Raw genomic sequence first — 15705 nt, 5'->3', positions numbered from 1 at the left:
TTTAATCACAGGACTTCTTGTGGTGAAGTTACAGTACCTTTTTTTCCAAGAACACCCAACCCAGGAAGGAACTGATCTATAAAACCACAATTTCTGTAATCTTAAATACAGGTCGATATATTGCTGTTGCATGTTTAATTTGCTGTGGTGGCTGTTAAAGTGCTGTGCACAATAATTCTGAATGTTTTGTTCTTTTCTCCCTTTTTTATGCATATTTATTGGAATTCAGTGGTGTGGGTCGAAACTGGGGCTGGGCTTCTGCTGGCAGCAGCATTCTTGCAGAATTTGGCACTCTACACATGGAATTTGTCCACCTCAGCTACTTGACAGGGGACCCTGTATACTACAATAAGGTGGGTCTCAAATTCAGTTTTTATCACAGAAGTGTATTTTATACTGTTTCATCATAAACTGCATTAAAGGGGAAGTACTTTATATATTGCATTTTATTGCCATTCTTGGTAGTGGGTAAATTATTTCATACTTGTATCTCTGTTACCAAATAGATGACTTTTTCAAGTAGAAACTTAGGACAATGGAAGTTTTCTTCTTGTTTCAGCATACATGTAAAAATAATTTTTAAATATGCTTGTGAGCAGTCCTTTAAAAGTAAATATATACTAAACTGCATGAAGCCCTCAGAAAAGCTTCTGAGTTCAGACTGAAAAAATTTACTACTAAAAAAGAAAAAGTATTAAATTTAGCTATGTGCAGAGAGCAGATGAACATTGTTAGTGGTGATTCTGATTCTTGATTTAATTTAGGTTATGCACATTCGGAAGTTACTACAAAAAATGGATCGTCCTAATGGACTTTATCCAAATTATTTGAATCCAAGAACAGGCCGGTGGGGTCAGCGTAAGTATTCTTCTTTTATTCATTCCTAATTAAAGCTGTGCTTCTTATTTTGCTGCTGAGTTGGAGATCAGAAAAATACTCTGAATGAATAGCATTACTTGAAAACATGCAACAAAGAGGGATTACTTAGACTTCAGATCTCCTGAAACCAATTTTTGCCTGTCTCTCTCTCTGAAGTCAGGCAGCTCAATTTTTATGGCACTTCCTGAAAGTAGCTTCCTATCAAATCTGATGGCTATCCTTACTATTATCAGTCAACAAAATCTTCGGTAATAAAGAACGAGGCTGAAAAGAGTTTCCTTGTTTTGATTTTGTTCCTGCTTTTGTTCTACAAAGCATCTGGTAAGTGAATTATTGTGAGGTGACAGAAGTAATCCTTCACCTGATGTTAGGGATTGACATTTACAAACATCATTCTTCTACCTACTAGCATGTGACATGGCATGTTGAACCTCCCTGTGTGCCTCATTTAAAAAAAAATAATACTTTGGAATGAAAAGAAAAAAATATTTTTCTTGCTGACAAGTGGGTAGAGAGAGCCTGAAGACAGAGACACAAATATGATTCCTGTTCTTGAATTGGTTCTTCCAAAAAGAGCTGAGGGGCTCAGTGCTTTCATACTGGGCATTTTAAAAGAGAATTCTTTCTTGTAGGTTTCTGTGGCTATCTCTTTATCAATGCATGTTTATTTACGAAAACCAAGCATGATGATCTATTTCTGTCCTGTTTGACATCATTGACAGATTTCAGAGACTTCAGTGGCTGGCTGTAAATACCAGCAGAACATGTTCTGCCTTGCAAACTTAGAATTTGCTTCTTTGAGTCTGATATATGAGAGAAATGAATGCAGCTATTGTTGTAGTGACTGTGAAAAGAGTTATCTAATCCAATCAATAAGGCCAAAAGTGTCTCCAGAGAGTCTAATATCTTTGAGTGAATAGTGATGCTTTATGACACTGACACATAGATTGATAAGATAAATTCTATTGCTTTTCTCCATTTCTAACCAGTTGCTCCTGCTCATTCTATCAAAATAGTCCAGTGTGGCATATCACCAGGATTCTTTAGGGACTTTTTGTGAGGTATAATAATAATAATGTTAAGAATTAGCAGCTCTTGGGAAGAAAACATTCCTGGTTACTGAGAATAAACAGAAATTAAAAATTTTAACTTTGCAGAAGTTTGAAGGTCAAACATACTGTGAAAATGAATTTTGGAAGATAATATATTTTGGACTGAAATTAAGGCTTACAGGCTGATATTTAAGTTATTAGGATAAAAAGAGATGCAACTTTATAGAACCATTGCTTTTTCTGTGCTGCTCATTACTTCTTGGAATTTGGTAGTCAGGGGTTTTCTTGGTTGTTTTGTTTGTGCTTTTGGTTGATTTTGTGAGAGTTTTTAAGCATATAAGCTTCCAAGTGCTGATACCAATGTTCTGGTAGTGTTTCTAAGATACCTCCAGTGCAAAGAGCCTTTGTAACCCTATCTTGAAAAGTTTTGTGGGGACAAGAAAGCAAGAAACCCTAATTCTGATATTCCTGCCACGAATCAGGATGTAGCAATGAGAAACTCTTTGTTGTGTACCTGATAGATCACCCCTCAGTGAAAATATTTGCAATATATAAGAAGTTACAGTAAAGGCACACATGCACTGATACACTGGACATCAGAGCTGCAACAGCTGAAGCTTAGGCAAGAATTTGTCTTCTGATTCTACTGCATCACAGAAGTCAGTTCAGTAAGGGTGATGCCTTCATGCACTACATCTCTGTTCACTAGAGGACTTCAGTCAGAGTCCACAGTAGTGTTACTGACTTGAGTCATGTTGTTGGTATTAAGGGCAGGCAAGACTTTTATGTCCTCAGAAGGTAATTTCAAAGAGCATTGTGTCTTGCTTGTTATATGCTTTAGTACTTGAAAGACTGAGACAATGGAAAGAGTACCAAAGCATAACTTTTCTTTTTTGAGCTTCTGGGAAAGCTGCCCTTTTTTGTCTTTGCTGTGACCTTTAGTTTAATGCATCTTTTCTTTTACAAAGTACTTTCTCCAGATAGCTTTTGAGAATTATTTCAGAACTCTTTATTTGCCTAGATACATGTAACTCTTGACTCTGACCTTCCTGGGTTTTGTTTTTTCCTTCCTTTTAATGTTCTGTGGCTTGTTTTTATTTTTTTTTCTTTTCCCATCCTCACACTGTTTTGGCTCAATTATAGTTAGGTTTTCTGGTAATCTGGACAGTGTTCCAACTAAATCATGAGGGGTGTGGAATTAGTAAAGTACATCTACACAAATGCATACATAAATGTGATGCTGAAGAAGCACAGCATTTAGCTGCAATATGGCATCATTCCAATAGTAGGTATATTCTAGTAGTGGTTACCTTTATTCAAAGTAATTCAAATCACAGAATCACAGAATTGTCATGTTTGGAAAAGGTCTCTAAGATCACCATGTCCAACTGCCAACCCACCCCAAAAAATTAAAGTCACCATCCCGCCAGAGCATGTCCTGAAGTGCCTCATCTACAAGTTTCTTTAGTAACTCCAGGGATGGTGACTTCATCACCTCCCTGGGCTTCCTGTTCCAGTGCCTGACTACTCTTTCAGTAAAGAAATTCTTCCTAATATCTAGTCTTGGGGATCAGGCCTAGAAAGGAGGAGTTCAGGAAAGGCAGGTCCTGCTTGACTAACCTGATCTCAGTCTATAAGCAGGTAACCCACCTACTGGATGAGGGAAAGACTGTGGATGTTCTCACCTGGATTTTTTAGTAAATACCAGTGATGTGCACATAGCAGTTAGAGTAATTAATTTTGTTACTACCAGCTGATTATCCAGAGACTATTGAACAGACTATATAATGGAAGAATCCATTTAGGTGAACTATTTTCAGCAGTTTTGTTTTCTCTTTATAGAATCATAAAATTGTGGAGTCATAGAATGGTTTGGGTCAGAAGGGACCTTAAAGATCATCTAGTTACAACCCCCCTGCATGGGCAGGGACACATCCCACCAGACCAGGTTACTCAAGGCCCCATCCAGCCTGGCCTTGAACACTTCCAGGGCGGGAGCTACCTGTGCCAGTGTCTCACCACCCTCAAATTAAAGAATTTCTTCCTAATGTCTAGCCTAAATCTTCCCTTTTCGAGTCTGAAAACATTTCTCCTTGTCCTCTCACTACACACCTCTGTAAAAAGCCCTACCCCAGCTTTCTTCTAGGTCCCCTTCAGATATTGGAAGGCTGCTATAAGGTCATCTCGGAGTCTCCTCTTCTCCAGGCTGAAAAACCCCAACTTCCTCAGCCTGGCTTCACAGGGGAGGTGCTCCAGCCCTCTGATCATTTTAGTGTCTCTCCTCTGGACATGTTCTAGGAACTCTGTGACCTTCTTATGCTGTGGACTCCAGAACTGGTAAACTTGAATTCTTATAGAGAATTCCCATTGCAAGACATTTGTTAAAGAAAAGAGAAGTCGTACTGTAGCTTTGCTGAGGTAACTGAACTGGATGTATTGTTACTTGGAACATGGATTTTGTGGAGAATTCTTGATATTTTCTACCTTGACACTTGATACACAGTATTTCGATACCTTCTCAGAGGTGTTTTCACAAGGAGCCCAGGCACATCCTGATTTTGTGTTTTTAACAAAAAGAACCCACAAAGATTGCATCTATTTTATTTGGCGTGCAATCCAAAGTATTAAATGTTAGTGTGAGCAACTAATATGCCTTGGAAATAGCCTATTTAGAAATCTTTCCTTTGTTTTTCCTTTTTGCTCCGGAGGTGTTTGCAGAGATTTATGCTCCCATATAAGTAACTTGTTAGCATGTGTAAGGTCTCAAAACATAATGCCTTTCTATTTTTAAATCTTAGATATTGCAGAATATAAATGTCACATTCTCCATCAGAACTTATATGAACTGGGTATAATTCACAAATATGAAGCTAATGACTCAGATGCTCATGTTCGGAAATTAGAGTAATAAAATTCAGTGCCAGGTCTTATGGAAGGAGAAGGTAATATTTATTTGTTTACAGAGTCATTAAGCTGGCTGCTTTGTACCTACTGTCATTTTCTCATAAGTTTCATTCACTCATTCACAGGTCCTATGACGTGTCCAAGTGGTCTGGACTCAGAGAAAAAAGGACACTGCTATCCAGTCCTTATGTCATATCTAGGGTTCTTCAGTGATGATGATCTAGTTTTTGGGCAGATCTTTTAGGGATCAGCAATTCTTAAAGGTTTTTTTCTATAACTTAAAATATTTTTATCTTTATTCTCCATAGATCCTAGGCCATGTTTCTGTCTTGTCTGTTTTTTCTCATTAAAATTTGTATTTAAGATACATGCTACATGGTCTGATCTCTTTTTGGGTTAAGTGAAGGGAAATGGTGTATGTAATGTGCTATAACCTTGTCACCAGCCTTCTAATGTTAGGCTGCAGGGTCCAATGAGTCTGCTGTGCTTTGATTTCTCAGAATGCAAGCATTTTGATCTCGATATAAGCAGCAAGTTCTGGTACTACCCTTTTGCTCACAATTCTGCTGCTTCTGCTGGGGTTTAAAAATGGGCAATTTCATTCAAACCAGTCAGTGTTTCATCTACAAATGCCCAAAAAAGGTATAATCAGTAAGTAGTTTGGCAGTTAATTATTGTGATTTAATCAAGAAGGATGCGACCATGGTCCTTCCAGGTTCTTAACAAGTTGAGAGATGAGTGGAGTCATTTACCGTGACATAAATGTTATCCATAGCCATATATGTGTAATGTTTACATTTCTATTAAGATAAATTTCCGTGTGCATTTAATGCATTTTGTGTAGCACCTGAAGAAGGGTTCTGGTGGCAGGTTACCTTCTTTCTTTCCCTGCCAGCCTTGTGAAGCAGCAGCAGCAGCCAGGGTCAAGAGCAACAGCAGGCAAGGTCTGCCCAGGGTCTGCTGCTGCATCCCATCATTTATTTTTCTTTGAATCCCATAAAACTCAGTCCTAAGAACTGCTAGATGAATGACCTACTGGCCACTGATAAATCTCCATGCTTCCCAGTGGAAATACAGCAACAGCACTGGACCCTGACTGCTGTGTAGCAGGAGGGGAGCTTGTTATACCCAGGAGGAGGTAAATGATGGCATGAGTAGGCTAAATGTTTGTGTTCAAGCTTGTAATGTGCAGGTGTTACTGAGGCATGACAGGCAGCTTTCTAATGGTTTCAGCTCAGGATTTGTCAGCTCACTTGGGCTTTTGCTGTATAATGCCCATAGGAATGTTGACAGACTCAATTTTAACTTACAGACTAAGGTGATGGTCCACTAGAAACAAGTGATTTACAATACTTCTACCTTGAGGTTTAAGGTTCTGTAAGAGTGAAAGGAAAAGAGCAAGAGCATATTATATCCTCTCACATCAACTTACAGTTAACTTTGTTAATTTTTTGTTTCACTTGGTGAGTGGTTGGTTTGATGTAAGCCCTAGAACTTTGTTTTTGAAAATAATGTAAATCTATTGACCGTGCCTTCTAGAGAAGCCTGCTAGAGTTTTGATTAAAAGCAAGATATCTCAGAATTACAGGGACAATTTTAAGAAAAAGGAATTATTATTTTTTTAATGAAAATATGTTGAGAAAATTTATTTCTAGTTTGCATTTCCTAACAGGTTAGATGGGAATACCGACAGGATCAGAAATAACAAAGAAAATACCAATCTGCATGTTATTTCCAAGTGCCATTCATGTTAGAACATGTCTGTATATTGGGCATTCTTCCTCTCTACTTTTCAGTCCTAAGAAGAAATTACTGCATTTTATCTGGTTCCAACATCTCTTGCAAGTAATAATTTTACTGAATAGGAGGAATTCAAATGGCTCTGGTATCAGACCTCACTTCCTACAGTGGGGCTACCTATGGAGGTACCTGTGTTGGTTATGTAAGAAAGTTGTGTTAGTTTAACTAAAATTGGTCTTCAGATGATACATTGCTTCCATATGCAAAAAAATAACCGGAGATACCTATTCTGTGATAGCCTTCTGTGTTTATTACACCTTAGTGATATGTGAGCACATTAACAAGTTGCTGTAAAGTAAGGTACTGTGTGAATTTATGGTGCATCAGCTGAGCATTGCTATTAGGAATGTCATAGCAGATACTGAAATTACATTGCTGAATGCTGATGTGATAAAATACTCAGACTGCAGTCTATTCTACAGTGCTTTGTTCATGTTTCCTTACCTAAAACAAGCCCCTTTAGTCAGATTTGCAAGTGAACTACTTTTAAAACCCAATGAAGAGTTTACAGGTATTCACCAACAAAGTGATGTTGGTCCACATACACTTCCTGACTTTAAGTGCTGTTTTTCATGTACAAAGTATATTACTCTCCTCTAAAGACAAGTAAGAGGATTCACCGAGTATGGAGCCTGCCTTGTTACACGCACTGCCTTTAGCACCTTTAGGTGATGTTCTCACTCTCTTGATGTTCCCTTCATATATTACAGCAGAGTAAATAGAGGTACAACCAATGGGGGTGAACAGGAGAAGTTTATATTCTCTGTTTCCCAGTTCCTTGTGCTGTGTACTAGCCTTAAAATAAACGAAAGCAGATGCCTTTGTGAAGGTGCCTGTTTAAAGATCTTCAAGTGGTCTATCATTTCCAACAGTAAATGCTTAACTTAAACCAAACCAAGCACTTTTATTTTTAAAATACAATTTGGAGAAGGCTTCTATGAATTTAAAATAATCAGATTAGATTTGCACTTCCATTAAAATGGTGCAATTTTCACATGTAGGAGAAGCAATAAAACCAACTTGAAATTACTGTCATTAAACTAGTGCAAGTACTAGGTGGATATTCCTAAGTTTTTATGCCTGCCTGTACAGCTGGCTTTAGCTTAATGCTCTTGGACTGAGCTAGCTAATTAAATGCTTCAATTAAACTCTTGGAGGTAATAGACAAACCATGAGTGATACACCCCATCTATTTTCATTTGTAATGTGACATTGTATCAAATACTTAGCACTACCTTTCTGTAGCTATTTGTCAGTATTTAAAGAAAAGTTGAAATTAAATTTGATCTAAATGTTTGTAGTGCACTTTGTTAAAGATCATAGAATTATAGAATGTTAGAGTTTGGAAGGGACCTCTAGAGGCCATTGAGTCCAACCCCCCTGCCAAAGCAGGCCACACAGAAATGCATCCAGGTGGGTTTTGAAAGTCTCCAGAGAAGGAGACTCCACAACCTCTCTGGGCATCCAGCAGACTCCCAGGACACGGGGATTCTTCTATCCCAGCTGCTGAAGCCCAGACAGATACAGGTCTCTCCATCCCAGTCTGATGGATGTGGCTGCTGCTCTTCCCCTTTGCAGGTTTGTCCTGCAAGGCTGAGGATGTATCTTAGAGGGTGCTGATGCATCTGTCCATGCAGACTGCCACCAGAAACACTGCCTTTGGTATTAGTCTGGACCCCTTATGCAGCCCATCAGCTCAGAGCTTGCTTATTTTAAGATGCAACTTCCCAGCTTGTCTAGCTTGAAGTTTGCTAATGAATTCCACGTAGGCACATGCAGCCAGGATGTAATTCACCATAAAGAACAAAACACACAGGTATTTTCAGTTGCTGACAGAGAGACCTAGGGCCCTGAGACCTGCAGCCCCTTTCTCCAGTTGCTGGCTCTCTCACATTGCAATGTGCATCCCAGTCCCTCCAGTTACTGGCACCCAGACATTTCTTGTTTTCCAGTCTCTCCAGGTGCTCACATCTACACCTGCAGGCTCTGCAGCCCATGGCTTCTCCTCCAGGTGCTGATGTTTATACCTTTTATCACACACACATTGGATAGAGAATGGAATTACATGCAAAAAAGCCCAAATAATTCTATAAGAAGATAAAGCAGACTGTGCTAGTAGGTTGCAGGGCATAGTAATTTCATCTGAAGTCACAGTCCCTTTCTGCTCTGCCATAACAATATTTTGTACAGTCTTTAAGGTCCCTTCAAATACATCATAATGCTCATGACAATCATCTTTCTTAACAGTGAAAAAGTATAAGCCAGTTGATGGATAGCTGAAGAGTTCTAGTGTGTTATTGCCTGTTACCACCTGCTCATTAATGTCTGTGTTTAATTTAACAATTTCCTTGCAATTTGTTATTTCTTTTATATTGAATAGTTCTTACCCAGGTAGCCTGATGAAGATGGTGTACTGACATTCTTCATATTCCCGTGCATCAGGATGCTAATACTGAGAATAATCAGCATGTTAGCTGAAGGATACTGTCCTGGCAGTGTGAGCTCTACCTGATATATAGGGAGAGTGGCTCTCTTGAAGGTAGACTTTCACAGCTGCTGCAGAGATTAATAAATATATCAGTGTTCAAATGTCTGTTATCTGGACTTTGTGAAAATTAAGAAAGAAACCCTGTGTTTACATCCCCTTCTGTAAGATTGAAACCCCTAGAGATTGCAAGGTGAGGTGAATAATACTGAAGAATGAAGTTGTCTTTCAAAAGTTGTAAGAAATATTGCAGGTAAATATTTCAGATAAAAATACAATTGTAGCATAAATTAACAAGTAGATGGTCTAGTTATAGTTAGTGAGAAAGAGTTGGAAAGATCCTGCCAGCTGAAGCTGCTAATGTTCTCTGCTAGCTATGAAACTACTTTGCATTTTCTCATCCCCAGCCTTAGATTGTTTGTTTATTTACTGAATGCCTTGTTCAGCTGAAGTAGTCTCTTTAATTATGTCTGTTAATACCCCAGTGTGTTGCAAACAATCCTAAGAAACTAGCGGTGCCAAGAGTTGTGAAAAATCAAATTGAGAAATGTAATGTCAAGTTGTGGCAAAACATCCTCAAAGGAAGTGAAGGGAATTGTGCCAAGTAGGCCTGTATTTAAAAAAAAAAATTTTACAAAACTTTTCAGATAATTGCCTTCAGTTTGGACTTCTGGGTAATAGTTTCTAATGCTTGGATTCATGGGTGATTTTTTTTTTCATTATTATTATTCCTTTGGCTTAAGGAAAAGATTTTCCATCTCTGTAGTAGAAATGATGCGGGATTAAAATAACTAATTTTATTTCCTGTAAAAATAGTTGTAGAAATAGTACCCAAACTGACTTCATCTTTGCACATTTATTTGATTAGTAAGTAGATTTCTTTTTTGTTGTTGGAACATCAGTTGTAGAACTAAAGACAGGTGATTAGTGTGATGGTCAGTTTGAGGATTACAGTAGATATTTATTGTGGTGGGCTTTTTTATGTTTCAAATCTGCTTTCAATTGTCTAGATTATGAACAACTGAAAATACAGTGTGATTTCTAGACTTCCAGCAGTAGGCATGCATGGATCAGTTGCAGATGAGGAGGTGGGAGTGGTTCTTTGTTGTGCAATTTTAATTTGCTCTCTTGTCAGATGTCCTTAATTCTTCTCTCCAAAATATTCTGTCTTGTTCTGTATTTAGTATAATGCATGTGTTTTGAATATAAAATAATTATGTAATCTCTGATGGGGAATTCCCCTTGCCATTTTGCATGACAACCATGTACAAATGTAATTACTGTGTTCCAAGAAAAGGCTGCATTCAAGTTTGATAATTTTGATAACATCAAGTTTGATAATTCATTAGAAGCCAAGAGCAAGTTAAAACTTTATTTTAATGAAATACAGCAGAGCTATGTGTTACAGGGAGCATGCTTTTATAAGTCGACAAGGTTAAGACATTTTGCTGGTCTGTTGAGCAAGATGCTGAGAAAGCTAAGCAAATAAAAACTTCGTTTAATGTGTTGAAGTTTTTAGTGTTATTGAAAGGTTAAGCATGTATATGAATTATGCATTTCAAAGGGAGTGTTTATAAAAAATTCCTAAATATGGGATTTGGATATGGTGTAACTGAGTTTCAAAAGTGCTTGTGTACGTTGCTGTGGAAAGAGATGAATATTTTATTTTGCTCTATCACTAAACTTTAGTTTTAGAGTGTGATCTCAGCTCATAAGTGTCAGGGGGAGCTCATAAGTATCTAGAATTTGAAATTTGCCCCGCAACAGCTTTAACATTTACTTTTCTGACTGTAATTCAGTAAATTAATTTGTATCAAGAGTCAAGCAGGACTGTGAGTACTGCTTGGTATTCTTGAGAGTTGAAATTGTTGGCTTTGAAGACAGCTAGCTTAAAATTATTAGGGACTACAGAGGTGCCCTTTGGCATGTGCTCTGTGAATTTTTGAAGTTCGAGCTCCTGTGGAATCTTGTTATTTCTTGAATCATTGATTTTTGTACTTGGGTCTCTATATATCTAACCTGTATTTTTGAACTATTCTTGACTTATTTCTTATTAAAGGGAAGCTTAGTTCAGCTGCAAACTTATTAGGGCCTTATTAGACTGCCTTGGCTTTAGATTATTCCTTCTATACCACTTACTTGTTAGGGGCTGTGCACCAAGCTGTTTATATCAATGTTCTTTAGACCACTAATAAATTTCAGATGACATGTACTAGTACATATTATTCTGTCTTCATTGTATGAAACTTGTATTCTGATTTATATGGGGATATATACCTTCTGGTGGTCACATGAGAAACATTACCACTTCAATGACATTCAGGGGAAAGGGTCTGTAGTTTTGTTCAGAGGATGTTGAATGCATCATCCTGGTGGGTTCATTTAATTGTGAAGCTCCACTGGGAGCTGGACTGTTCTGTAGCAGCAAGGTAAATACCATCTCATTTTGGTAATCTGTGTGAAGACATAGCTGATCTTTGATAGCCTAAATGGTTAATAAGAGAGGGATGGTGAAGAATGCAGCCCAAACGTGGGGTGTGGTAGCTCAGTCTCAGTCATAGAGCATGAGCTGACATTCAGCACAATTTCTTAGCACCTAAAGAGTGACTAAAACTTTAGCTATCTGTGTGTGCAAATTCAGGCATCTGTTGTATGAGGTATGTAGACACAATTCTAGGAGAGACAAACATGCAGAGTTGACTGGATTTGTATTCCCTGTGATGAAATCCATAAGTACATAAAAAACAGGGAGTGTCTCTCATTGCTTCTTTGAATTTAACTGTCAGCATTCATGTGCTACATATATATGTAGGGGTGTATATATATATGTAAACTCTTACAGTCTTCATAGAACTTAAAGGGAGAGTGTGAAGTTGTTAACAGTGGTTTTCCAGCTAATTTTGCATAGATGAATGTTGGGCAAGATTTAATCTAAAGGTTTTCTCTCTCCCATTTTCTTGCTTTTAATCTGTAAAAGGAGATTAAGATCTTACAGGAAGACTAAAGCAAATAAACTAAAGGTTGTAATTACATTATGAGCCCTAGGTAGAAAGTCTTACTCAAAAGGGACTCTTGAGTTGTGGGTGTGTACTTACAGCAGTATTCATTGTAGCCAAAGGTGATACCAGGTTAAAAACTGATCAGAGGTATTCTTGACTTCCCATCAATCCACCACAAATGACAGCAACTTAGCTAAAGCTGTTAGTGCAGGTGGGATTTACACTGATTGCATACTTGGCAGAGGCACAGATGTACTTCATTTTGGTGACTCTTAAGTGAACTGATCTGGAAAAGACAACTTCAGATGATAAAAGGGCACTTGGCTTATCAGGAAAAGCACCAATGTAAAGGTATAATGTGTCTTTAATTTTCTCACACAGAGTTGATGTTTTTAGTTGATTGCTCTGTAATCTGTGAACATGTCTTTTGAGAGAAGACCTAAATCTTTCTAGAACTATAAATAATAGCTGGAATGTTTTGGAGTTAAGTCAGCTTGGAATACAAGAAGGAAAATATTTGTTCCAGCTGTGTATTCCTGAGTGCAAAAGGAGAGCCTGTTGTAAGATACTAAATTAGGATACTCCTTTGACATTGCAGAATCGCAAACTATATTCAATTTGAAAATAACTTTTTGTTCTAACAACATGAGTTACCACGATATATGTATTGGTTGGGCTAGTTGTACCTGCTGTTCTGTTTCAAATTATTTCTATTGTCTTCGCACACACTTGAATTGTGCAAGATTGAGAATTCTAATCTTCAGTTTGATAATAATTACAGTTCTAGGAAGTAATTTTACTTAATTTTATTATAGAAGAAACTGGTAGCACTTTCAGTTAAGATTGCTCAATGCTTCCCATTAAGTGATTGTGTTTCCAGTTTCTTGTAGCTGCCAAACTTCATGTCTTCCAACTGGAATACTCTATCTGCCTCAAGCTGTTTTATTGGTTGGGGTTTGGGTTTTTTTTTTAAGCAGCTTTGACAAAAACGCTTCATCCATTTCTAAATGAAGCTAGAAATGGAATGTGATTCTCCCCAGATTAAAGTTTGGTTTTTCTAAGTATACATTTAAAAAAACTCAAGAACAATCATGTTTTGAATATGAAATACTGTAGGAGTTATTTATTTCAAGACACTGAGGAGAAAACCATCCATATTTTTCCAGGCCCGTGAAAAATACTCACATCTATGCTCTCCAGATGGAGTACTTGGAGTTCAGCTGCTACATTTTGGGGAGTTCTGTGTGCTGAGCAGGTGTGATCACGCATCCCCAGGTTGGGAAGAGCTGGGAGCTGGGAGGTTTTTCTTATTGCTTGAATCTGTTGTGGCACCAGACAGTAGAAAAGGAAGCAATGTCTGTTCAGCTGTCTCCTAACTTAGAAATGCTTGGCTTTGCAACATTAACTGTTCTTTGAATGTAGGTCTGTTATGTGAGAACCTGCATGATTTCAGAATCATTCTCATACTGGTAACGTGTTACTCAGTGATAAACGACTCATAGCTGACTAAAAAATGCACTTCCACCTCCTTTTATCAGGGCTGCCTCTGATGCAGTTAATTTACGGTGTTTGCACATTTAATCTATCTACTATAGCTTATGGCATCCTTAGGTTGAATTTCCATTATAAGTTGCAGCTGCTGCAATTTGCAAGGTCTCTGCTTTCTGGATTAAAGGATTAGAAAGGGAGCTTGCACCTCTTTAGAGCATCTGAGGGGCACTAAGCCCAACTACACGAGGTAAAGATTGAACTAAAATTTACTTGGAGCCACTCTGAAGACAAACAAAAGGGATTGTTTAGGTTTCCTATAGAGAAAAAGAGGGCTTCTGCAGTGTGAGGCTGTGTTACCCAGACCAACTAATGTTGATGGGGTGTACGGGGTTAATGAAAGTTAGCATTAACTTCATCACTCCTCCACTTACCTTTTCTTGAACTGCTTACCTGACATAGCCCAATATCCCTTTAGCAAAGATACACAGTCTTTGTGATCTTTAGGAAAATCAGCCTCCTCTTTTGCTACTTTGTTCTTTTGTTGAAAAGTAGTACTGTACTGTACTGTTCTTTTGGTAGAAATGAATCAGTAGTTTGTTCATCTTGCTTTTTCCAGTCCACTGATTATCACACATAACCAAGTTTAAGTGAGTTTTCCTTTAGAGCTATAACTAACAATTCCAGTTTTAAGATTTGAGTTTCTTTTACTGAAATATTGCCAGTTTTAAAATTGTTTGCTTGGTTGTTCTCTGTCTTTTCTTAAAAATATTATGTCAGTGCTATAGTTCCAAATTTCTGTGAATTAAAAGTGCGATCATTATAGCTGATCCTTGTCTCTTACATGTGCTTATGTACTGCTAGAATGCTATCTCACAGCAACCTGTGCATACTAAACACACTTGAACTTGGCATTTTACTTAACCTTTTCATCCTGTGTCCATTAAATTATGCTTAGGATTGATGGATGCAAACGTAGGCTGTGCCCTGGGGTCAGGAAGGGGCAGTGGCTCCCTGCTCATCTGCTCATGGGTGTTACCAGGCCTCTCCCTCAGGTGTGGTGACTACAGCATCTGGCACCATGTGCTGCTTTTATAACAATGCCTGGCTTCTCTCTTTATTCCTGCTCATTGCCAGGAAATGACAATTGAACAATTAAGGCATAAAGCAGGGAGGGTTTAGCAAATCATGAACTGTTTTTAATTCGGCTCATTAAGCTGCTGTTGACTACTTAAAGCCATCTGCTTAAAAATAATTTACGCATCCTAAGTTTGCTCTGGAGAGCAGGTAGACCTTCATTAGAGTAGGTTTTGTTATTAATGTTATCTTTAAGGGGCTTTCAGTTGTTGTGGCAAATAGTTTATTGCTCACTAAACCAAACTTTCCCTGTAAACCAAAGGAAGCAGCACGTGTTTGGAACTTGCAGTCTCCTGCCATAACTGTGTTCTTGGGAACCACCATTTATTTAGAAACCAGATAGCTGTGGAGGAAATTTTTCACATCAGGTAGGTCTGGGCATGGAGAAAGGTGAATGAGCTATGTGAGTGCTTAGTTATCTGCATTATCTACTCCTGTCCTCAAAAAATTAATCCTGGAGAGAAAGGACAGCAAGATCTGTCACAGTTTGTCAGCTGTAATTGTGGAGGGAGAACCCTGCTGCCCGTGCCCTGAAGAGCTAGCTGAGGAAAAACAAGTTTATTTGTCTCCCCAGATTTGTGAAGAAACAATTTTATTTGAAGAAAACAAATCACTGGAGAGCCACAGTCTCCCTTCTGTCTTGAGCCGAGAGTCATTTTCATTTCAGTTAAAAGGAATACTCCTTTCTGACCTGCTGTGTATTTCTGCAGTTTGCTGTGAAATAATTGTCTTGGTTCTCATCAGAGGAGACTGTTTCTTTAGTAAGCTAAAGGACTGATGATTTGAGTAAGATTATTTGAAGTGAAACTAGCTTTAGAAATACTAGATAATGATGGTGTGAGAATTTAAAGGAAGGTCTTCCACTCAGTCTGTGGAAAAGTCTGGTTATGTTTTTCTGAATGTTAGCCGAGACATAGTATCTTACTATAGATCTTCTTTTATGAGTAAATTATATTGTCGA

The 15705-nt window shown here is 38.0% G+C and overlaps 1 protein-coding gene across 2 annotated transcripts in view; it reads left to right on the top strand.

Annotated features, from left to right (window-relative positions):
* Nucleotides 1-15705, top strand: part of MAN1A2 (mannosidase alpha class 1A member 2) — a 141497-nt gene that overhangs the window by 94885 nt on the left and 30907 nt on the right. For both annotated transcript variants that reach the window (XM_008505451.2, XM_030445140.1), the window contains exons 7-8: nucleotides 230-353; nucleotides 765-858. In XM_008505451.2, coding sequence (XP_008503673.1) covers nucleotides 230-353; nucleotides 765-858 — 218 coding nt within the window. The remainder of the gene's footprint in view (nucleotides 1-229; nucleotides 354-764; nucleotides 859-15705) is intronic.

Source organism: Calypte anna, chromosome 1 (assembly GCF_003957555.1).
Source record: "Calypte anna isolate BGI_N300 chromosome 1, bCalAnn1_v1.p, whole genome shotgun sequence".
NCBI classification, from domain to species: domain Eukaryota; kingdom Metazoa; phylum Chordata; class Aves; order Apodiformes; family Trochilidae; genus Calypte; species Calypte anna.
The sequence above is the reverse complement of the archived record's forward strand: the minus strand, read 5'-3'. Positions and strand labels throughout refer to the sequence as shown.